This window comes from Vigna angularis, chromosome 8 (assembly GCF_016808095.1).
Source record: "Vigna angularis cultivar LongXiaoDou No.4 chromosome 8, ASM1680809v1, whole genome shotgun sequence".
NCBI classification, from domain to species: Eukaryota; Viridiplantae; Streptophyta; class Magnoliopsida; order Fabales; family Fabaceae; genus Vigna; species Vigna angularis.
The window spans coordinates 11,233,921-11,260,487 of NC_068977.1; the positions used below are offsets into that span (position 1 = coordinate 11,233,921).

At 33.0% G+C, this 26,567-nt stretch overlaps 1 protein-coding gene across 1 annotated transcript; it reads right to left on the reverse strand.

Moving 5' to 3' along the window:
- Window positions 1-425: 425 nt before the first annotated feature.
- On the reverse strand, window positions 426-26,567 carry LOC108344434 (uridine kinase-like protein 5). Its single transcript, XM_052867338.1, has 14 exons — window positions 26,484-26,567; window positions 26,266-26,335; window positions 26,033-26,148; window positions 25,742-25,838; window positions 14,694-14,773; window positions 13,911-14,105; window positions 13,060-13,143; window positions 12,918-12,978; window positions 11,680-11,740; window positions 11,116-11,209; window positions 8,721-8,793; window positions 2,891-2,973; window positions 2,675-2,807; window positions 426-445 (listed from the first exon to the last, which is right to left on the reverse strand). The coding sequence occupies exons 1-14, from the start codon at window positions 26,529-26,531 to the stop codon at window positions 426-428; spliced, it is 1,215 nt and encodes a 404-aa protein (XP_052723298.1). The 5' UTR covers window positions 26,532-26,567.

A 26,567-nucleotide genomic window follows, 5' to 3' on the forward strand; every position in this document is an offset into this window, starting at 1 on the left:
AGTAAATTGTCTCTAACCTTAAAGGACCCAAATGAGATTATGGGGACCAAAACTCTATTGTTTTGTTTTGCAGGTTAATTTTTCAAAAGGAAAAGAAGACTCTATGGTATCCTGATATTTTTTAAGAGCTTTGAAATAATTTATGAATGTTAGATGTGTCTTAGGTTGAAAATTTGGCCCAAATTTGTGTTTTTCGAAAATTAACGTAAATAATCGATTACCAAGGGTAATAATCGATTATCTCATCCTCAAAATTTGGATTTCGGCAATTTGGCTCGCAAATAATCGATTATTTAAAGTAATAATCGATTATCTTAAGTCACAGCGTAAAAAAAAAAATTGAGTCTGTTTTTAAAAGGGGATTATTACATTCAAGGGAAAATATATGAGTTTGTTAGATATCTTGTTTTTATCTCTATTATGGATTAATTAATATTGTTTGTACTTCTTAATTAGAGTTGAATTTCTGTTTTTCTTATATTCCATGAGGTATTTTGTTCTTTCATGTTATGAAATTTCAATTTTATTTCTGTTTTGAAATGCATCAATTCTTTTGTTGAGGGGGAGAAAAATTTGAGGGGGAGTTTTTCCACGTTTTTACTTTTTGTTTATGATAAAAAAGGGGGAGAAAACTTCTAATTTAAGTAGTGCAGTTATTACTAACATGTTTGTAAGTATGAAATCTGTGCAGGAAATTAGAAATGCTTTTAACAAGAAGGTATTTTTGATCATCATCAAAAAGGGGGAGATTGTTACCAATAAGGAGTATTGGTAAATCTTGAAGAAATTTGTTTTGATGATGCTGCAAGAAGTTTTAGTTGAAGAAGATATTAGAATTAGTTAAAAGCAATTTGTAGAGATTAAATGTAGTAGGAAATTCTTGTAAACTTTGTAAACTTTCATTTTTAACTGCAATAATCGATTATGGAATGGCAATAATCGATTATCACAGAGTCATATAGGAATAATCGATTATCACATCATATAATCGATTATCACTTTTTTGTAAACCCCATAACGGACACAAATAATCGATTATCACTTTTGATAATCGATTATCAATGGCAGTTGGGAGTTGTCTTTTCAGTTTTTGACCCTGCACGAAACTAGGCTTATAAATAGAGGTCTTCACAGCTCTTAGAAAGAACTTTTCAATTGAGAGTATTAGAGCTTTGTGCCTAAGGGAAGCTCTCTGTGAGTGAAAAGGATCTATGCCATTTTGAGAATACAGTTTGTCTGAGGAAGTTCTCAAAGTGATAGAGTGCTCTTGCCTGGTCTTGTGAATAGGAGAAGCTCGCGTTTTGTGTGTCAAAGGTCGGAGCGGTTCTCTTCAAGTTGGCTGAGCAGGTTCTTCCGTTCGTTTGTCGAAGGAAGGTGTTTTCTATTCCTTGCTTATTTTGATTATCTGATTGTAATCTGCAAACCATATTTTTAGTGAAAAAGGTTAATCACTATTTATAGTGATTAACGACTGGACGTAGAATCTTTTGATTCGAACCAGGATAAAAATTCTGTGTTGATTTTCTTTATCCCTAAACTCTTAGCACATCAACTGTTCGATAAAAGTTCACTAAGAAAATCAATTTTTGAAACCGACTATTTTAACTTGTGTTGTGATCGTTACACGCTTTCCGCCTTATCTATATTTTATTCCGCTGTGCGACTTTATAACGGTACCGATTGTTCCAACAAAAATTTGATGAAGATGATGGGAGTAGATTCTGCCTCATTTTTTATTGGATTAAGAAAATGAAGCAGATTGAATTTGATTTTTGGGGAGTGTGATATTTATTGGCTAGTCTTCTCCACTTAATGTTTTTCTTCTCTAGATATTGCTTTGCTTTCTGGGTGCAGGTTAAAGAGATGTTGGTGAATGAAGGTACGTAAAGATGAAGAGTGTGATGGTCGGTGGCAGCATAAGAAGGGGTATGAAAATGATGATTGTTCTGTGTTGATATGGGTGGCGCAGAGGGGAGAAGAGGATGAAGATAGATTGAGGTTATGGGCCGAGATACAAGAGATATTATTTTTTTTTAGAAAAAAAGAATGAAACAATTACAAATTATTTTATTTCCCCAATTCAAAAATCCTTTCTGAATAAAATCCTTTCTTTCCTAATTTATTTCCTAATTAACCAACACGTAAGCACATTTTTTGACACGTAATCAATAAGTAGTGTCACATCATTAACCCATTAATTCCGTTTGGTTATACTTAACGGAAGAGACTATTTTGATTCAAAAATTTAAAAGTAAGGACCAATTTCAAACATTTTTCTAAAGAGGGATTAAATTGAGATTTGTCAACCAAACTAGGGACAAAGTTAGCTATTAAACCAAAATAAAAAATCAGAAGCCTATATTATCTTATGCCTTTGAAGACTAAAGACAGTGTCATACTCTTTTAAATGATTTGGCTGATGACCTATTATAGAATCGAATATTTCCAATATCCTCCTGAGAAAAGCTAATAGATTTGTCGTTGCTAAAATGAAGTTTATCCATTTCATTAATTAATACAAACTATGACAATGCTATAGAGATTATGTTTATATTTAGTATGTACGAGCAAGTTATATTTTGATAGTGTTATTCATAGTTCTAGATATGTTTATGCAAGTAGATTCTATGAAATGAAGTTGGTTGGATTTGGTTGGTGTGCTAATCATCAGTGGCAAAGTAACGATCAGCAAACTCCCCTAAGCCAGGGATGACATGAGAATTCTCATTGAGTGATTGATCAATCTCTGATGTCACAAGTTTTATCAGTGGAAATCTCTCACACACTGCATTTATTCCTTGTGGTGCCTGCATGCATGCAATCTTGTTAATAACAATGCAAGGAAACTGCATGAACAAAAGGGTGAAGAAAACAAATCAAAGTTACTCACTGCTACTAAGTTTAGAAATATGATATTAGATTCTGGTACACCTTTCTTCACAAGTAGAGAGATAGCTTTCACTGCAGAGTTTCCTGATACTTACCAATATTAGACACTCCTTCAAGCAAATTTAAGTAGGCAAGAATTTAACTCAACTGAAGGTAGAATATATGTATAAATATATATATATATATTAAAAAATTTATCAGATAAATAATTAATTACCTCATTGATTAAGTGTTTTATGTTGCTTCTAAAATAAATAAAATAAAACAATCGATTATTCTTAAATATAATTAATGAAATCTTCTCAATTTTGTTTCCTATAAATTATTTTTGAACGAAATAATGATAGATATTTTTGAATTCTTATAAAAAATACTCCAATTCTTTCTTTTTAAAAAAAAAAACACTCCCGTTACATATCTTTTGATTAAATCTCAATACACTTTTTTTTTCTATAAAGCTATTCTCTTACTTTTTGATTCAATGTTCTAATACTCATCGTTATAGATTATATTATTCCAAACATTTGTAAACTTTGTTTTATTTTGTAAGGTATATTATACATATATCTTCAACATTGTTCAACGAATTTACAAAATAAGTGAAAAATAATTAAAAGTAATATATATATATATATATATATATATATATATATATATATATATATATAACCATAAATATATATTTAATATTTAAATAAATACGTACATAATATACTCTACCTTACAACGACTTTAATCCTCTAACATAGTTCGCACATACAACGGTAGTTTATTAGGTGACACCAATTGTTAACTCTATAGTCAAAATGATAGAAATAAATACATTTATTGTTGAAAGTCTCACGTGACTAGAGATAAGACCAATTTATAATATATATATAAGTGAGGTGCAAACCTTACTTTACAAGCCGGTTTTGTTGGGTTGAGTTAAACTTAAAAATCCACTTTCTAATATGGTATCAGAGCCATGGTTAGAACCTATCTTAACGAATTCTTAAGTGATGAAGTTTTTCTATTGTTATGATAAATAATACTTATTATTTTAAGACCCCAAAGAGTATGTGAAGTTTTTTTTATCCAAAATCAATTTATCCTAATAGGTCTCTCAATTAAGATGGATGTAATTCTCACCCAACTGTCTTATCACTCCATTCTCTCTACTTCCTCCATTTCATCCTTTTACCACTACCCTCACATGAAGCTTGAAGCATCTCACATCCAATCACTATACTAGTGGATAGTGGGAGTATTCACAGTTGGCCATTTCCTTTTGCACCCCATACTTTTCTTCTACACTTATTAATATTAAAATGTTCATTTCATCCTTTGATTTAAAGTTCGTTTCGAATTTTGAAATTCGAAAACTTTAAAAATTACATTGTCTTTTAAACACTTTTTTTATAATTTTACATATACATGAACTAACATGACACATCGATATTTATTTTAGGTCCCTCATCCTTAAAAGAAGGTGTGTGAACTTGTTGTGAAGATGACAAAATGACAAAAGCAGCGGATAAACCACTTCAAATACTTGTATACATATTGTCTAAGATAATGAGAATACCAATAGCCATACAATGGGATTTTTCAGTATTTGGGCTCAAATGTCATGCCCATTTTACATTGCTATTGTTGATGCAATTAAGGTGTATGATGGAGACAAGATGTTAAATATTTTTATCATCCATATCTCTCGTGCATGTAAGTATTAACGTCTTATATATTTACTATATTAAAATTATTGCATTTAATGTATAATTCATTGCTTAGGTATATGGATGCAATAAGTGTGGTCCTAGACCAGTCATAAGTGTATGAAATTTTTGAGCCCTAAAGCATTTAATTGTTTGGCAATACAAGCATGTTACAAAGTATATGATAGATTGGATTACCACCTCACGAAAGTGTATTTATTTGGTTATGTACATTAAAGGGTTAGTCTGTCTTAGTGAGATTTTATTTTTAAGTTATTGTAATTATTGAACTAGCTATTTCTCCTTCATTACATGTTTCATTGGAAATTAATAGTCATGATTCCAAAAGACACCTAATTATTTCAAATCTGACATGAAGAACTTTCAACAAGGGTTATCATACAAGTTTCATAACATCCAATTAGTATATAACAATTATGACTAACATCTTTTCAATTTAACTAGAGTTGTGACAACAACTAACCAATTATTGCATAGGAGATCAAAAGATTTTCAATTTATAACTCCAAAGGTTAGGAATCATAACTTAAATAAATGATTTTGTATATATAAGTTATATGTGATATTAATTTTTCCTTTTGTAATTTTAGTATAATATGCATAATTGTTTTCTTATGATGGTTATTATGTCATGCATTAGATGAAAACTATCATTAAGGAAAGAATCATTGAAAAATGTACAAATGTATATAAACACTTATAACTTGTTCATGCATTGTACGGTTTAAGGAACTTTATACATACTAATAATGTATCACTATTTTAGGACTTCGGTGATGTCTCCCCAATACCAAACAATGACACGTTGGAAATAAGAGAGTGGAAAACTTATCTCTTCAAACATTTACAAGAAGATTAGGTTTTAAGTAGTTTTTTCCTTTCATTTATTTATCTTTTGTATTCATTATATATGTACTTTGACTCTGTTAATGTACTATCAGTGTCGTATGAAAAATATATATGTTGTTTTAGATTATTTCAAGTTTTCAGGTTTTGGTTTCATGCCAAAACCAACAAAATGTTTAAGAACTATGTCTATTATTACATTTAGAGACGTAAATTTGTATATGTTAATGTATTAACATATGTAAATCACGTATGTTATAGGGATAACAAACATAAATTTGGGTGTTAAAATGGAAGAAATACAAAATTTACGTATGTTATCTTAGTACCAAACATAAATTTGCATCTATTAAAATAACAAATGTAAATTTATATTTTTTGAATCTATGTCTGATCTAGAACGGGATGTAAATAGCAAAAAGTGTCAAACTTAAAAAAAATTATTAATGATAACAATGAACATTAATTATTATGTCATAACTTAATTAAAACTACATAATCTTTTTGCTTACATTGTTCTAGTTCCCAAAAAATATTAGGTTTATTATGTCATCATCTTCGCTGAACTTTGTGACTCAACTTCTAATATAATTTAAATAGTCATATGAATTCAAAAAGTAAATTTATTTCTTATATAAGATAGTACATATAGACCTGGTATCTTGATCTAAAGGATATACATTTTAACATTGTTATAATATCATGACGAAAATTTACACAAACAAGAAAATGGGTGTATATTGAACTATATATAAAGGGTGTGCAAAGTTAAATATTGAATTTAATCTGTAGCCCTCTATAAAAATATATAATTTTTTAATTATTATATATATTTATTTTCATTTTGACAATGTCGCTTTGAATTTTTAATGCCTAATGACATAGTGTAGCATATAATAACATGATCATTTAATGATGAGATATTTGATCATATTTTATTTAATGATATGATAACCTATGTTACCATTGTGGTATCATTAGTAGCCATCATAATTTTTATAATATAGATAAATGAAATACAATAAGAAAATATCATAAATTGGAAAGAGCAACTAAGAAAAATTACAGAAAATAGAAAAAAGGAAATGCTATAAAGTTAGACAGAAAATAATTGAAGGCACCATAATTGAAAATGTTACATATAACAAGATTAAAATATTTTTATTGAAAATTTACTCAATTCTTTTAAAGAAAAAAATTAAATATTTATTTAGTTCAGAAACCTACTTTTATTTTCTTTTTAAATGTATAATACGTTTTAGAAAGAAAGAAAAGTAAAAAAAATATAAAAACCTTTAAATAAAAATATTGGGTTTATAAAATGCCTCACTATATATTTCAATAATTTTATTAGATTAAAATAACAATATTTGAATTACTTGTAATTAATTTTTTTTATTTTTTTAAAATATTTTATACAGATAAGTAATTAAAGTATCTTACATTTTAGAATAATAAAAATAATTTTTTTAAGGTAAAATTTTATTTTAAAAATATATATTTCAAATGTATAGTAAAACTATCATTAGCTCAGTTCAAAAAAATTTACACCTACTCCACATGAATTCAAGTCAAAAGAAACTTTATGTGGCAAAAAAATCCTACATAAGAAAAATTTAACAAGACCAAAGGTATAACAAAAGTCCTATGAGCCTCGACCTGATCAATGCATTGATTTATGCATTAGTTTTAAATTAAGATAGACAAGGTTGGGAAAAGACCATGTCTAGTAAGTTGTTCAAGTGGGATTTAGATAAAGTTGCGTTTAAGTTAACTCAAGATTGATAAGGTTTGAGTAGAGTCAAATACACCTCACGCTAAGTTAAATTAACCTGAGTCAAAGTTCTAAACAATTCAATCGAGGTTGAAGGTTGAGATACATGGGTTGGGACAAAGGTCGAGATAAGCGGCTATGCTGAAGGTCAAGACAAACTAACTTTGGTCAACAAAAGTTAACCTGGGTCTAAGATTAAGCTGAGTTGACCTGAGTCGAACATCGAGTCGAGTTAGTTATACGGAAGAATTAAGCCAAGTCAGTCAAACTAAAGAGTCAAATCGAGCCAGGACAAGCCAAAAGTCAGGTCAAGTTAAGTTGATCCTAACCAAAGGTTGAGCTAAGTCAACCCGATCTGAGCCAACCTGAGCCTAAGTAGTCGAAGGTTGAGCTAAGTTAGCTCAGTTTGAAGGTTGAGCTGAGCCTACACAGTTAAAGGTCAAGTTGAGTCAACTCGGCTAATGATAAAAAAAAAATTAGCATGAGCTGAAGGTTGTGCATAGTTGGCTCGGATAAAGGTCGAGCTGAATCAGTCAAGCCAAAGGTTGAGTTGAGTCGACCAGGCTGAAGAAGTAAGGCGAGTCAGTCGGGAATGAAGTTTTAGCCGAACCAATTTGGGGAGATAGTGGAGGTAAGTCATCTCCAACTACAAAATCAAGTTGAGTTTTCTTGAATCGAAGGTCAAGTAGAGCCAATTAGAGTTGAAGATTGAAACAAGTCGACTTAGGTTAAAGGTTAGCCTAAGGTAGTTCGAGTCAAAAGGTAGAGTCGAGCTATCCTAGGCTGAAGGCTTAATCTTGTGGCCTAGGTAGACTCCTCTTGACCTTTGGCCTAGTCGAATCATTTAGACCATTAACTCAAGCTGACTCAATCCAATCTTCAACATAGGTCGACTCAGCTCAACCTTTGATCTGGGGTGAATGTCTTGTATTTAAGAGTTTATTAAAGTCTTATAATAAGATAAAACTTACATTAGTCCTAATCTTATTCCACTTTATGAAAAAGTTTTAGCGAATGAACTTTTTAAGGTCTCGATCCTAATCCACTCTGAAAGAAAGGTTTAATCCACTCTAAAAGAAATGTTTAGGGAATGAACTTTTTTTTGAAGTCCCTGGTTTGGTAAGCCAGTAAAATGGAAGTTTATTTAGAGTGGCTTGGGATATTGACCAATAAGTCATGGGTCAAATTAATAACTATTAATAATAATAATAAAAAATTGTTGTTGAAATTTTAGTTTACCTTTTTAATAAATTTCAAACTCTATTACTTTAATTATTTGAAATACTTCTTAAAATTTCTTAATTTCAATTATTATTGTTTTTTAATTTCCTCATCTAAACAATTCATTCTACGCCAAAAAAAAAATTCAAATTCACTAAATTAACTTGTTCAAACACATTATTAGGCAAATATTTCTCTAGAAAAGTAAGTGAACAACTTTCAAAGTGTTATTTTAAATTATAGGAAACTAAAAAGTGTATATAATGTAAAACCTGTAGCCAGAACCGGATCGAGTAACAAAACATGACGACTTGCAATGTCTTTTGGCAGCTTCTCATATACTAACTGCATTATATTATGTAGAGAGAAAAAAAGTGAATCTTATAGTTTTAGTTTATAATAAACAAAATAATTAGATGGGTAAAAATTTTATATGTTAATGTATCTATATAATGACAATTGATCTATCTGAAAATGTTTAGAATCTCATGAAAATTATAGAAATTATGCGGCAAAAGTTTGTACTTCATTTTTCTTTGGTTATATTAATCTAACAACAGTTCAGGATTGTTGAGTACCACCTATTATCAAACATAAAATAATAATAACTAAAGCTCAAACTTTAAAACAAAATAAGCTTAAACATCACATTTCATACAAAATTAAATATTATAGGCTATTGTCTTTTTTAAAAACAAAAATCACACACAAGATGAAAAAACAGTTGCCTAATTTGATTCATTATGAAGTCCAATGAAACAAAATTACCATCATTTATTTTTTGTCAAAGAAATAATTTGAAAATATTGGAAACCAATAATACCTCCATATTACAATATATAGGGATTATTTATTATTTTGATACTTTACTCTTTTAAGTACCAATAACAATAATCTTTATATAAGTCTAAAATATTTATATGATGATTTTTAAGAGATCATTAGAAAGAAATTATATATTTTTGATTTAGTCTAATCCACATAAGAGATTAATATCTCTTTTAACCATAAACTAAAAGAGATTTATGAGTTTTTTTTTCTTATATGATAATCTTTAATTTAATCATTTTTATTTGACGACTTAGACTCATATTTAAATTATTTTTAATACCATGTAAGCTATAAAAGCCTGTGATTTGGTAAGGTAGTAGTTTGTAAGCTAAATAATTAAAGGAGAGTGAATAAGATGGATTAAGAAATGTCCAAAATCCTCCACAATTTTGATTTTGACAAACCAAATCTCAAGAAAGGAATTTAAATCCTAAATGTTAAGATAGGAAGGTCATTTGACTCTATTCCTGTATCTTAAAAAAACTAAGGAAATAAGAGGAATAACAAGACAAACAACTAGAAAACAATTGTTCGAGATTGTAAAAGTGGTGGTTGGTGAGATCAAAGTAAATATTTTATAGTTTGTTAATAATACATTGTTTGTATGTGAGACAAAAGCCCATAACATCATGGTGGTAAAATATATCCTAAGGTTCTCTAAGTTTTCTATGTTATGGAAATATAAATGAATAAGGAAGCAACTCTTAAGAACTTATTTCCAAAGCTTGACAATAACTCAATTCTTAAAGTTGCAAAGACCAACTAATTAGGAAACTAGAGACTAAAAATGGGAATGTTGGGTGAACTAAGGAGTAGTTTGAATGGGAAAAATCACAAACATAAACTTGGTGCAAAACTTAGTAGAAAATCTACCTACTAGGAGAAGAGCATATATATGGACTTAGACAGTTGGGCTTTGGAGTGTCAGCATATTTGAGATGTCAAAGTTCATAATGATGTCTAACAAGACCTTATTTGGAAGTAAAAATCTATGAGTCTAAAAGAACTTGTTCTTCATGACATAGGTAACCTTGTAGATCCTTGAGATGCTCTATATTGAAATCATGGTGTTATTTTTGTCAAAGTATATTTAAATAATATTATTAAGAGAGCATTATGATATTGTGTGACTCTTGGGAATAATTTAAGTGAGTCTAAGTTTCACATAAATAAAAATAACAAAGTTAAACAAATATAAGAAAAAAAGAGATTCAAATTAAATGTTTTTAAGTTGAGTCAAAATTCAATGTCATGAAGTTTTGAGTTAAAAGTGATATCAATCCCTTACATGGGTTGAACTCAAATAACATATGTAATCTCTTCCTAATAAACCCTTCAAAAAAAAATCTACTAGATGGACCACCTACAAAACTATTTTCTCATGATTTATATTTGTCACACGTTGTTGGATAAATACATTGAAATCATGGTGTCATTATGTTTTGATAAAAGTAGATTTAAATAATATTATTAAGAGAACATTATGAGTTTGTGTGACTCTTAGAAATAATCTAAGTATGAGTCTAAGTTTCATATAAGATAAAAATAACAAAATTAAACACTGTAATAAAAAAAACAAGACTCAAATTCAATGTGTTGATATTGAGTCAAAATTCAATATTATGAAAAATTGAGTCAAAAATCATGTCAATATCTTATATAGGTTGAACTCAAATAACATATATTTAATCTCTTCCTAATAAACCCTTGAGAAAAAAAATCCACTAATGATCCCCTAAAAAACCATTTTCTCATTATTTATATTTTTCACACTTTACATCCAAGCTAAATGCCAAAAGAAAATGTAAAACAATGTACTCTTTCCCCTCCACTAACCTGTCTACCATTTGTGCCATGTCCATGAATAAGGATTTTACCAATCTTGATTCCTTTACAACATGCTCTTAATGCATTTTCCATGCTTTCTCCACTAATGTTAAAGTATGAGGAAAGAGTTCAATAAAAATTGTCAATAAACACATTTAATATTATGTAACCTAAAGAAAAACTGTTGAATAAAAAATTTCCCATAAGGTAATACACAAGTATTTATAAAATTATGGAAAAATATTGTTCTATATTTTCCAATGTTTGACTGAAAGAATTTTCAAGGTCTAATTTAAAGTCAAGAAAGTGTTAACATTTGTTGAAACAAATGGTTAATTTCTGATAGATATTACTGATAAAATAATATCTATCAGTTTCACTTAGACTTATAACTTGATCAAATCGAGGCATTATGGTTTGACCCTTTTTACTGCAAGATGCACTTCATTAAAGCAAGTTCTAAACTCAAATTCATGGAAAATTTATTGGCAATATATAGAATTAACTAAATTATTTATGCAAAATCTTTTATTTCAAAAGGTGATTAAAGAAAACAGTTATAAAATTAGGTACCTTCTAATTACTGAAACTCCACACAACCTACTACAGAAAACAACACCAGAATATACAGATCCTGCATCAATAAGATACCACTTCAACCTTTTTGTTGATGATATTAGCAAGTGTATCATAATAAACGTACTTCATAAAATACATAAACTGTTTTATCCTGTTTTTTTCTCAAGAATAAAATGTTTTCTAATGACTTCAGGTTGTGAGGAGTGCACAAATATAAAAGAATAGAATAATAAATATGTAGTAAGTTCCACTTCGCCCACACAAGTTTTAATTTAAAAATTCTAATTACATAGATGATAGTTTAATTTTTTAAATACTATAATGTTGTGCAATAATATTTTTAATAGTTTTGATATTTAATTTATTTGTTTATTATGTTGATAATTTATTTTTTCAAAAACTAATGGTGGTAAATATTTTGATTGTACTCCTATTAAAAAAAAAGTGAATACAGTAAATTGACTTTGGTTATACTATAACAAATTTATAAAATAAATTAGAAGAATGAAATAACCTTAAATAAATCAATTCACCATCCCATCAACATGTAATAGATTCAACTGGATTAAAAATATCTAACTCACAAAAAAAACATAATTGGATTGATTCACTTTTAGAAATTCATGTGAACATGAATTGAGTTACTTTTTGAACATTAAAGTATTGTTATTAGAAAGTGATTTCTAATATAGTATCAGAGTCATGTTTAAAACATATCTTAGTGAGATCTATGTGAGTATTCTGTTTCATCTCCTATCAGGTCGTTATCGGACCACCATTAATAATCTACTCTCACGCTCGAGATGTCTATACCTCGACGTGAAGGAGTGTTGGAAGTCCCACATCGACTAGAAATAAGGCCAAATTATAATATATAAGTGAGGTGCAAACCTCACAATACAAACAGTTTTGTGGAGATGAGTTAAGCTTAAAACCAGAAGTTACTTCAAAACAATTATAAAAGTAAATTCTTACCATAATATAATATAAGAGTAATTATATATATATATATATATATATATATATATATATATATATATATATATATATATATTATCGAATTTGTTACTAAAGTAGCTTGTGAATAAAGAAATTGATTTAAAATTAATAAAAATAAATCTTGTAATGTACTATTAAACATGCACGACGTAAAATATTTTTTCAATGCTTAAAAGTAAGTGATTATTCTTAATCCAAAAAAGTTGTCTGAGATTATTCTACTAATACTTTACCTGTTGGAGTTATCACCTGCTTTTCAGAAAAAGGAAGGTGACCCAATCCATGTTCGACAACCTAAAAAATTTCACACAACGTTATAAATCTTCAAATTTAAGATAATTTATAATAATACTTCAATTTGCACATAGTTGTTACCAATCTAATTAGACGATCTGAGTAGAAGGCAAAGTCATGCTTTGTTGCCTTAGCATCACGAATGAGAGTATGCATTCCCTTTATCTAATTAAAAAACAAATCAATGTAATAATTTAGATTAATTTTATATAAGATGTAGTGGTATTATAGAGGTGACATTGGTATTTAATAGCTATAAAGACCACAAATTGTACAAAAAATTTGGAACAAACAGAAACATAATTTAAATTTAAAGAGAGTAATTTTTAAAATGCTATAATATTATAGGTTTAATTAAGTTTCAAGTACTCTAAATTCTTTTTTTTTTCTCTTTAATTGAGTCCTTTTTTATTTAATTTGTTAGTTAATTGGATGAGATAATTGTTACTTTTTTCGTTATTTTTCTTATTTATCTCTACATGTGAGATTCCATTATTAATATAAAATATAAAATGATATTGCAATAAATAATACGTGATTTTTATTGTTTTATTAAAAAGTTATTAAATAACAAAAACGGTTCCATAAACAGTGATGACGAGTACAATCCATTATTTGCCATGAGTGATGATATTGAAGTCGTTAAGAAACATATCTAACAACATTTTCAATTAAAACATTAAATAGTGTTCTACTAAAAAAAATATAGAAATTTTGAATCTTATAAAAAAATTAATAGAGCCTCTATTAAAATTACTCACATTATAGACTTAAACCCTAAATATAGAACTAACATAGAAAAACATTAAGCACTTATGATAATATTAATATATATATATATATATATATATATATATATATATATATATAGAGAGAGAGAGAGAGAGAGAGAGAGAGAGAGAGAGAGAGAGAGAAGGACTATGATAATTTACCTGAAATGTTGAAAATATAACAAAAATATTGGGATGGATTTTGCATAAATCATTTTGTCCAAGCTTCATACGTATGTGTTGTACTATTAAGTCAATGGCTACATCGTTATCCCCTCCACTTGGAATAATAATATCAGCATATTTTTTTGTTGGCAGCACAAAATCTTCAAAGCTAGGCTTTACAAATTTTGAATACTGAAATATCATTTTTTTTTTCATTAATCAAACAAAACATTTTTAAATTAGAAGAAAAAGCTATAAACATTTGATGTATAAAATCACTCAGTTTCAAACACAGAAATAATGTAAATATCTTCTTTTTTCTAGATTTTGTTACTCCCATATACACTGCCTTATTTACTTATTCTTGCTTGGTTTAGTAAAAGAAGGAAAAGAAGGTGGTTTAACTTTTAGAATATAGGGAAATAGTGTCTGGAAATGATTGAAAGTGGAAAATCATATCAAATGTTATGTCTTTAAAATAAACTTATTTTTATATGTTAAAATATTTTAATAATATATTTTAAAATAAAAAAAAATAGTATATTTTGAAAACAAAGTAAATACACTAAAACCTTAAAATAAAAATTAGAAATCGATTAAGTATGAGAAAATGTTAATATCATACAACTTCTAGCTAAAAATAATATTTAATTAAAAATAAAAAAAATTAAATATTTATTGTTCTCTGAAAATAAGAAAATATGTTACAAAACTTAACACTATAGAGAGAATTCAAACAAATATTGATGATAACAAGGACTAGAGATTAAGATTACGTACTTGATCTAGCACATTCTCAACATTCCTTCCACGATCAATAGCAAGACGTTGCATTCTTCGTGAAAGCCGAACATCAGAATCTGCATTGCTTAAACATTAGAATTATTTTTACTCATATTTTATACTTAAAGTCCTTTGAATAATCTAAGGAGTCATGAAATAGAAACAAATTGGGGGAATAAAATATTATATTAAAATTTGAAATACAATACAAACTCGATAATCTTGTGTTACAAATTGAATCAGGATGTGTGTATACAAATTTTAAAGCAACTTTTCTGTTAATTTTGTGACATATTACATCTTTCCTAATTTATACATTTTATATTAAAAATAAGATGGACCAATACAAAATAGATTTTCCAATCTTCACCATGTTTTCTTTTAGCTATAGAAAATATTAAAATATATAGTTCTTGGATTAATATTTTTTCAAAATATAATTGTATGAATATTTAATATAATTAAGAGATGAGTAGTAAAATTACACAATAATATAATATTATTTTTTCCTACTTAATTTAGTAGAGAACATAGACTAACAAAGTTTATTAAACTTCTTTATTCTAGAACAGTCTAAACTTGCGTATACAAGGACAATATTTACATATCATAACTAATATGGTATTATAGTTATTATTTAAGACGAGGAATCATTATATTATTATTAACTACTCTTTTCTTATGTATTATTTCAATGAAAACATAGGTCCACGACATATTGATCTTATAAATACAACTATTCTCCAAGGAATACTTACTTGATAATCACTCATATTCATTATTCATAAAGATTCAAACTCTCTTATTGACTTGAGCGTCAAAGAGTCATTTGCAGGTGGATCTCTCCCTTTTAAGAAATAAGGAATTTCGTCCCGACCATCTATAGCATTCAAGCCAACGGTAGCATCTTGTCACTTGTCTGCCGATTAACGCTTAAGATCATGATAAGATCATTTGACGCCACTATGGGGCCTAGGTACATATTTATCTTGCCTCCATGTATGAAATTTGTTGTCTTCTCATAAATGGTCGTTAACCATGCTAGGTGTTGATTTGTGTGAAAGCAAGACTCACAAGCATTGAACTCACCAACATGAAAATCATTTCAATGGTCCTAAACACCATCCTTCATCCCAATAATGTTGACATTGTCGGGAACATCAATGTCATCATCCCCTCTTTGCCCCTCGCAGGTAAAATGTACATGTGTTCTTTGTATACCTACTGAAAGTGTAGGTACAGAGGACCAAGACTCAAAATCATCGCAGCATAGGAAGATGCTCCTATCCATCCTATCGACAAGCCCAGGTTTAAGATGGTGATGAAAGCAATCATCATCACCATTTGCGAAAAGTGTAAAAACGACTTGGTGAAAAACATTCCTATGTTGTCGTAACTGCCACTACATGGAAAGCGATTTCCTCAAGGTTGAGTTCGATTACTAGAATAGTGACGAAGTCAAATTTAGTAGTAGTGGCGACCCTTCAATATGAAATGCGAAGGCTAATCTAGCAAAATCATGACAACGCAGGCACTATGATGTTGAGTTGGAACCCTTAAACACTCAATAATAGGTGGACCTCCACGAATTCCAAGGACTTCAATAGAGGTTGACCGGCTTGGAGAATAATAGATCATCTCCCCAACTTTTTGTAGAATCCCATGAAAAAGGCCCCTACAATTCCCGGACGGAGCACAACCTTACAACTTAGTGTTGTTGCATGGGAGCCGTCACTACTTTCCTTAACGTCAGGCTCAAAGGGATCATAGCAAGTCAACTAGAATCAAAACTAAGAAGACTTGTGGACACTTCCTCCACTCTGACTAAGATCGATCTTCTCAACGTCAGGCCTAAACAGCCTAGAGAAGGTCAACTCGACAAAGGACGAGAGACCAATTTCCTCCACATCGGAATCAAAGAGATCGAAGCAGGTCAACTCGGTGCAAAACCAATGAAACTCATAAATGCTCTCACCACTCTGAACAAGAGCACGACAACCATAAACATTGAAGCCTATGCCATGATCCAAAATCATTAGAGTCACAAGATTCCACAGAACATCCTCAAGGGCGGATAAATAGTTAAGAGCCTAGTGATTCATAGTTGATATGCTTAGTACATATCTCAAAGAGCTCGAAACAAATAAATCTGGAAATAAAAAATATCTCTAAATGCTAACAATCCAAGAAACAATTGTTGAACTTTTTCTGAGTAGCAGAATCTCACACAAACATGGGAGGAGCCCGACAGTCCAAACACCTAGAACAACCTAATTACTTCGACAACCCGTAAAGGCCAAAATGTTGGGATGAACAAAGTAGACTGCAGGAAGAGTCTCGAATGTTGAAGAGAGATCACACGCAACCTCACCGACGTGAAAGGTTAACTGGTTCCATGACCATACAAAAACAGTTCAGCATTCCAGTACCCAAGAATAAGAGCAACTCAGTGTTCTAGTACCCTGAGAACAAGAATAGTTAGGTGATAAGTGCAACTCGGCATCCCAATATCCGAGCATAGGAAGAATTGAACAAGCATTGGAACAACTCGGCGTTCCAATGTTGGAGTACAACAGTAAACTTGGCATTGCAATATCTGAGTACAAAAGCAACACCAACCCAACGTTACAATACTTAGATTCAAGAAAGAACGTAATGGAAACCTAATCTCCAAGGTCGCCTCAAGTAGCCTCAAAGTGTAAATGAGTGTGAGGACAAACATCCACTAATAAAATGATTAAGATAACAAAAGGACAAAGATCCAAAGAGATAACTAAATATTATGTTCCCAAAAGCTTTGTTTTTGTCCTCCATGATTTTTTTTTGTCATTCCTTTCTACCTCTTTGTGCTAACAATGCCTACTGACTAGTAATTCCACAACTGCAATCACACACTGCATAACTTTGCAAAAATAACCATAAAGTATATAAGGGAAAACAAAGATATTTGAAGGACGAAAAAACTTGCTAGAACAAGAAAGACAATAAGCAATGAGGGCTTCCTTCCTTAGGCTTCTCTTGCAAAAATACAAGGACAAACATCCACTATTAGAAAGTCTACTCGGGTAGCACATAAAGCCTACGAACGTGGCATTATAAGCCCTCTAATGAGGCACCCAAGTTACCAGATTGTAACATGAAAAAATCCCACAAAAGTGAAACTAAAGCCCTAGAATGAGACACTTAAGTTATTAGATTCTAACATGTATAAAAGCCCTCCAAGCAAGGCACCAAAAGCCTCTAAGTAAGACACTAAAAGCCCTTTGAGCGAGGAACCAAAAGCCCTCCATATGAGGCACCAAAAGCCCTCCATGCAAGGCACCAAAAGCCCTCCATTTGAGACACCAAAAGCCCTCCATGTGAGGCACCAAAAACCCTTTAAGCAAGACAGTAAAAACCATCCAAGTAAAGCACCAAAAGCCCTCCAGGCTCAAGATAGACACCAAAAGCCCCCAAGCAAGGCACCACAAGAAGTCCAGGAGAGACATCAGGCTATTTCAACAAGTAAATCGAGCTACTTCACCAAATAACTTTCATAAAAAAATCCTTAAGGAATCGGATTGCACTACTTCACCAAGAAAACCGAACTACTTCACCAAGTCACCTTCAGATAAGGCACTAAGCTACTTCACCAACTAAAAGCCCTCTAGGCGAGGCAAGACATCAAGTCACTAAAAAAAAATAAAAGAAGAAACATTAAGTTATTTGAGTATAAGCAGACAATTCAAAGTATTAGACCGAGTATAAGAGAAACTCGACATCCCAACACCATAGTACAAGAGAAGCTTGATTTACTAGTACCAGAGTATAAGAATAGCTCAACATCCTAGTGCCTGAGAACAAAAAGCAACTCAACACTCCAATACCAGAGTACATGAGTTATCCCCTAACCCAAGTCCAAACTAGGACTAAAGAAGGGAGCCTGCTTCTTTGCCTTCTAAAAACTCTTAGCATAGGCCGCTAGCCCGCCAGTCATAAAGTTGGTATTCTCCTCATCCAAACCCACAATATCAACCTTCTCCTGAAGAGTCCCAACACTCGTTAGCCTTTTCAACCTCTATTGTCAAGATTGTCTTTATGTCCCTTGGTTGTTGGAGTTCAGAGGTTAGCTAAACAACACGGTTGGAATTTTGTGCCAACTCCAGGTCTCAACATTTCAACTTTTGACCAACCTTAGTAAACAAGTCGACCAAGTTGTCTCACTCGATCGTCACCTCAACCGCCTTCACTTGAAAAGCCTTGAACTCCTCTTCGGTCCCTTTCAGTCAGGTAACCTTTGCTCGTCAACTTTTGGCTGACCTCCACACCCAAGTCGATTAGGCTTTCCATCATGATCTTCACCTAGGTCGCCTTCACTTCCTTCAACAGTAGGTGAATTCGAAAAAGATGAAAAAAAACAAGAGGACAAGTTTAAAACAGGACTTGAAGAATTGTGGCATAAAGAATGCTCAAAGAGGACGCTCGAAGTGAAGTAATAATGAAGAATGAAATCCAATATAAAAGCAAGTATTAAGTCTTTGTCAGCTCGGCCAAAATAAGAAACGATGTTGGAAAATCGATGAAGAACGAAGTTGAAATCATTAAAGTGAAACCTAGTCGAAGTCAATAGCGCTAAAACAAAGCCAACCTGCCCGAAGATGACAACATTAAAGTGAAAATTGCTTGAAGTTGACATCATCAAAGCAAAGCTTGCCTACAGTTGGCAGCATCAAAGAGAATCCTATCCAAAGACGACAACATCAAAGTGGAACCTACCCAAAGTTAGCAATGCTAAAGTGAACCCTTCTTGAAGACCAACATAAAAGAGAAACCTTCTCGAAGTCGGTAGCATCAAGACAAAGTCTACCGAAAGACGACAGCACGAAAGCAGAAACTACCTAAAGTCAGCATCACTTAATAGAGTCTATCCAAGTCGATAACCTACCATAAAGGCTGCCTAATTAAAGTCACCTTGGTCTAATGGCTAGTCCCCCTACGAGCTCGACTAGATGACCAATCTACATGCTAGCTTAATCGAATTTTGATCTATATATGGGGCTTTCAAAAAGCTTGATTGGATCGCTATTCTCCCTAAAAGCTCAGTCGAATGACTAATCTACATGCAAGCTTTGTCGAATGACCAGTCTCCCTATGAGATCGATTGAATAACCAATCTACCTACAAGCTCAGCTGAATGACCAATCTACATGTGAGGTCGGTCGAACAGTCAATCCACCTATTACAAGTTGGCTCAAGTCCAACCAAGTGATTGAACACGATCAAATACGCCAAATCAAACTACCGAGATTGGGGGGCTTATGTTCTTACCCAACCCAATAGACATACTAAAGAGCATGGCTCAACAATGTCTATTAAGCGTCTTCATTATGAAGCAGCTTAAACCTACGTTTGTTGGGCCAATATCCACATATCATATTTAATCTCGGTAGTTTGCTATTATGGTTATGATTTATGATAAGGTGTCATTTTGTTATTTTTTAACTACTTTGTTATTATATACTTGAGGTAAGTATTATTTCAATGAGAACATATGTCCATGACCCATGCTAATCCTATAAATATAACCAATATTTCCTAGGGAATACTCACTTGATAATCACTCATACTTATTAATATTCACAAAGATCTAAACTTTCTTACTAATTTAAGCATCAAAGAGTCTTATTTAGGTGGATCTGTCTCCTCTAAGCAGCAAGGGTTTTTCATCCTGACCATTAAGAGCATTCAAGCCACTGTTAGGATCTCGTTACCAGTCCACATATCCACGCTCAAGATTTCGATAAGATCATATGTTCCAATTCCAACCCTCTTGAGTGACATCATTAGGGTCAATCATCCTTCATCATTTGATTGACCACTCCAATTGACTAGGGGGCTTATGTTCCTTCCATATCCAATAGTCTCACATCGCTTAGGAGTTGAGGTCTAAGCCAATTTAAATATTATTTCCTCCTTTCACCCTTTGAGGTGCCTTTTAAGGATAAAATCGTGATAGATCTCCAATATCCAAAGTGGACAATATCTTGAATGAAGGGTGATTGACCCTAATGATGTCACTCTACAGACTTGGGATCAAAACATCGGTGTCCACCATGGGACCAATAAAAAGGTTCTAAGATGAATCATGAGTCCCTTATACCTTCCATTGGGGATGAATCCTCATTTCTTAGACCTCAAGTAAGGGGTTTATGTTCCTACCACATCTAATAGTTCCACATCGCTTAGGAGTCGAGACAATTTAAATACTCCTTTCACCTTTTGAGGCACCTTTTAAGGATAAAACCATGATGGAGTTCCACGCTTGAAAGCAAAAAATATTTCATATGCATGGTGATTGACTCTAATAATGTCACTCCACATGCTTGGAACACTAGTGCAGAATTGGCTTTTGACGTCACCCCATAGACGTCCGTCCGCCAAATCCCCAACGTATATAATTGACCGGTGGCATATTCGTAAATAAGTGGAACACGGGACGTCCGTCCTTGGTCTCGCCTGACGTTTATAACGTTAGGAACGTCCGTCCCTCCAGGACGGACGTTTAATAGCTGGAGAAACTGAACCATTCTCATAACGTTTTCAAGTACCCTGCCAGAATAAACGTCCGTCCTTGGTCGAGACGGACGTTCCTAATGTTATGAACGTCCGCTCCCCGAGGACGGACGTTTAATGGGCTGGACAAGTGAACGTTGTCAAGTACCCTGCCAGCCTTAAACGTCCTTCCTTGGTCGAGCCTGACGTTTATAACGTTAGGAATGTCCGTCCCTTTAGGACGGACGTTTAATAGATGGAGAAAGTGAACCCATTTTCATTACGTTTTCAAGTACCCAGCCAGAATAAACGTCCGTCCTTGGTCGAGACGGACGTTCCTAATGTTATGAACGTCCACCCCCACAGGACGGACGTTTAATAGGCTGGACAAGTGAACGTTGTCAAGTACCCTGGCAGCCTTAAACGTCCGTCCTTGGTCGAGATGGACGTTCATAATGGGCTGAATAAGTGAACCCATGACAGCCCTTTGAACGTCCGTCCTGGGTCGAGACGGACGTTTATAATCTTAGGAACGTCCGTCCCCCTAGGACGGACGTTTAATAGCTGGAGAAAGTGAACCCATGTTCATAACGATTTCAAGAACCCTGCCAGAATAAAACGTCCGTCCTTGGTCGAGACGGACGTTTAATAGATGGAGAAAGTGAACGTTTCAAGTGTGTATGCGTTACAATTCCCCATATAGAGACCTTAAACGTCCGTGCTGGGAGGGCCCGGACGTCTAATGAGCTGACAGGGTGGTTGGAGATTTAATTGTGTTCAGACCCTTATACGTCCACCCCCCTATATCGGACGTTTATAATATTATAGACGTCCATGCCCTACATGGACGGACGTTTATGGCTGGCATGGGGAGTTGAAACGTTCAGTGTTCAGTATAATAGACGTCAGTGCCCCTGAAATGGACGTTTATAATATTATAAACGTCCGTTGCGAACCAGGACGGACGTTTTAACCCACCCGCGAATATCATTTTTAAATGCTCAAAGACGTCATATTAGTGACGACCCGGACGTCTATAATATTATAGACGTCCGTGCCCCAGCGTACCGGACGTCGAAGTACATTAATAGGTCTCCCGCGAACCCGTGACCAGTTCACTTTTGTAATAGTTCCCCATTGATTTTCATGATCTACTTGATTTGAGCTTTGAAAATCTTCATGGATTCAACGATATGATATGCAAGTTTGAAGTTTTTCTATACCTTTATTTTGGCTTGGCTTCTGCACTTTGGAGGGATTTCAAGACAAGGCTGACACGACTATATGTCTTTGGAGACAGGCAACATGAAAATCCCTGTCAGCAATATACATTCACAGAGGAGGATTGGATGCAGTTTCGTGCATCGAGAGAGTCTGAGGAATGGAAGGTATGTTTCTTAACATCTACTCAAACATTGAGTTTTTATCAATTTACACTTATTTATATAAATGGTTTCACAGGATAAAAGGTTAGCCGCCCAAGAAAGACAAAGGCTAAACGACGCACCCCACGTGTTATCACGAGGTGGATATGCAAAACTGGAGAAGAAACTGAGAAAGTCTAGAGCGGATGCCTTGGGACTTGAGTCGCCGGACCTAGCACCTGCACCTGCTAGGTACGAGCTGTGGAAGGCTGCTCGGACTAAATCTGATGGGAACATGACATCTTCCTCCGCTGCCTTGATCTCACAGAGAATTGTAAGTTCAAATTATAAGCAGTTCTTTGATTGTGTATCTATCACAACATGTCTTCTAACTTGGTTTTTTTATGGTTAGGATGAGTTGGTTGAGCAGCAGACTCAGGGCACATTTGTTGGCCAAGGTAGGGACGACATTCTAACAACGGCCATTGGAAGGCCCGAGCACCCAGGACGTGTACGTGGAGTTCCTGGGGCGATTGGTCTTCGTGACTACTTTGGCCCTACACAGAAAACCCCCCAATCAATGAGTCAGGAGACACTGAGGCAGATGGATCTTCAGTGGGAGGAAAGACTCAACCAAAGCATGAGATCAATGGAGCAACGATTCATGGAGCAGATACAAGAACAAAAACAAATACAAAGAGTGCTTGAAGAAAAACTGCACTCCATGACGCAAGGCAACATGGGGGCCGATGACACTCCCACACCACCTCGTGTCAGCACTAGAGGATCATGCTCTGCTGTAGAACCCACTCAGTATAGCGGTCAATATGAGCTGTTGATTGATGGGGATCCCCCACGCATTGTGGCTGTCGGACGAGTGCTTGAGGGAGGGGAAACCATTCATGGTGTTGCCATATTACCCCAGCACGTGTGTGTGACCATTGACGAGGTTCGATCCCCAGGCTCAGGTGCCTGTACCCACTCCAGAAATTAACTTTGTAGGGGAGGCCATAGGATCATTTATTGCCTGGCCTAGAGCATTGATCATGTCTCACATCGCTACTCCACAGGTATAATTAACTTAGTATTTCTATGTTTATTCTACAAATAATTGTTAATACCTCTTTGACGTAAATTCTTATTTGTAGTTCACACGTCCTCAGAAGCAGCCGATTCATGATACAGTCATAAATGAAGATGATGACATGGCTGAAGCGGAGGATGATCCTCTATCAAAGCTAATGACAAAATTACCCAGGTTGAAGAAAGCACCATTAGAACTATACTGGGATTTGAGAGTATTTGGTCTTCCCCCACATGTGCCAGTTTATATCACATTATCTGATGCATTGGAGATGATTACGAGAGACCGGATGTTGAATATTTCCATCATTCAGCTCTGGTGCATGTAAGATAGTCAATTCGGTCTTTCATTTTACTTTTATTTACATTAGTTTCTAACAACTTAACTTTCTTGTTTTAGGTACATGGACACAATCCTTGTAGACCAAGGTCGGTCTTCCATGTACGGATTTGTTGAACCTCAGACCATTCAACCGTCTGGTAACACACTTCAAAACAGACAAGATTATTTGCAAACATGGATGGATGAGTCAAAAAGAGACGTATACCTTGTGCCATACATTGAGGGGTAGGTGTTGTTAAATGTGGTCAGTTTATTATTATAGTTTCCCTAATTAGTTGAATAACTATTTGTCCTTCGTGATAGGTCGCACTGGCAGCTGATGGTCATCATTCCCAAACAATGTAAAATTATATGGTTTTGTTCGTTGCACAGGAGGATGAAAAATGATTTGAGAACCATGCTTCAAGGGTAAGTGTTTCTCCAAAAATGACTTTGAATTTCATGTTCACCTTCAACTTTTATGATAAATATAGTCATATTAATTATACTTTGTGTTTTCAATCTGTACAGAGTTATTGGTAAATCTCGTGGTCAACTGGTTCAAATTTTGTATCCAAAGGTTATAAGTCATTTATAGTTTCTAATTCATTTTCTATGTTATTGAATGATCTAAATTCTTAACTATTTAGTTTGTGATTTTAGTGTAACCAGCAGCTAGATTCATGGGAATGTGGCTTCTATGTGATGTGTTGGATTAAGACCATCATTCGAGCTGTCATTACAGATGACTGGAATGAGGTAATGATGTATAACTTCAATACATTACAAATCAAATTCATCTTCAACATATATGAAACCATAATGAATCTTTCTTGAATTTTGCAGCGCTTCAAGAGTACATCGCCTATTCCAGTGGACACAATTAAACAGATAAGGCAGGAGTGGACCGCTTATGTTCTCCAAAGATTGAGTTAGGAATAGTTTTATTTCTTGTTGAACATTGTTTAGTTTTAGTTTAAGTTTTATGTTGATAGTTTTGGTAGTGGATTGAACTCCACATTATGTAGAACATATGAAACGCATATTTATATTATTGCAAAATTGTTCTAGGACATTTTTCTGCTTTTCAGGTGTGGTTTTATTGAAAAAATAAATATATTTTTTAAAAAAAAACGCCCTGTAGACGTCCGTTAGTGTAAACTCGGACGTATATAGACGTCTGACTGTGCACTAACGGACGTCCAACTCCCCCAGACCCTACCACAACCATTCAGCCAAGTAGACGTCCGTGCGGGCACCACGGACGTTTATATAAACGTCCGTCCTGGTACCACGGACGTGTCAAAAAACGTCCGTCCCCTTAGGACGGACGTTTATATAAACGTCCGTCCACACACCACGGACGTTTATATAAACGTCCGTCCTGACACCACGGACGTTCATATAAACGTTCATCCTTTAACCACGGACGTTCATATAAACGTCCGTCCTTGCACCACAGATGTTTAGATAAATGTCCGTCCTGGCACACGGACGTCTACATAGACGTCACCCGCATAGACGTCCGATCTCCCCCAGACGTTAAAGGGCCAACAGAACGGACGTCTATTGCTCGTTCTGCACTAGTGGAATCAAACCAACTTTCAATCCAAAATCTTAAAAGTATGAATTTTTGAGGTTTTATTCTTATATTGATTATCTTTTCGTATTTGTATCTAATAAGAAAGTTAAACTCACACTTAAATTCTATAAAATGAATTAAGAATGAATTAAAAATAACTAACCTTCGTCAACAAAGATCTTCATGTTCAAAAGATTACGAACACCTGAGTCATGAAGAACTAATATTCCTTCTAAGATGATGATATCTCCAGGATGAACCTAATTGACCAAGAGAAAGAAATGTAAACCCATTGAGTGCATCCATCATGATAGGATTTGCATTATAACAATATAGTGTAATTATGATGAATCACAATATCAATAAGGCAATTGACAATTATAAAGAACAAATTAAACACTTAATTAAATCTCTTTATATATTTCTGATTTTCCAAAATTCATATTAATAATACCTGACGTGCAGATTCAATTCTCTTATGGTTTTTGGAATCATAATTAGGTATATCAACATGTTGTCCACATTTTAATTTCTCCATTGTTGAGAGCAAAAGCTTCGTATCAAAGGCATCTGAAAATTCAACAACACCAAGTATTCTCATGCTGGTTTATATTTTCAAATCAATTATATATCAAATTTCGAAATTAGTGTGCTAAAAAACAAAAATTTGATTCACTGTGTACTCACCAGGATGATCAAAATTATACTCATTAACCTTTTGCAGTGTCTGATCACTCAGTGGGTAATAAAACGAATCCTGTAGCACATGTCAATGAATTATAACCTAAAATTTAAAACAAAAAATTGTTTATATTTAGATAAATCAACGCCATAATTATCATTAAAATTAGCACAAAAAAAACTATTCAAACTTGTTTTTGTTGTAATTGTAGAGATTTTTTTACTTGGCTAATGAGGACAACACGTTGATCACGAAGTTGGGTATTTATCATATTACAAACAGTTGTTTTTCCAGATGCAGTTCCACC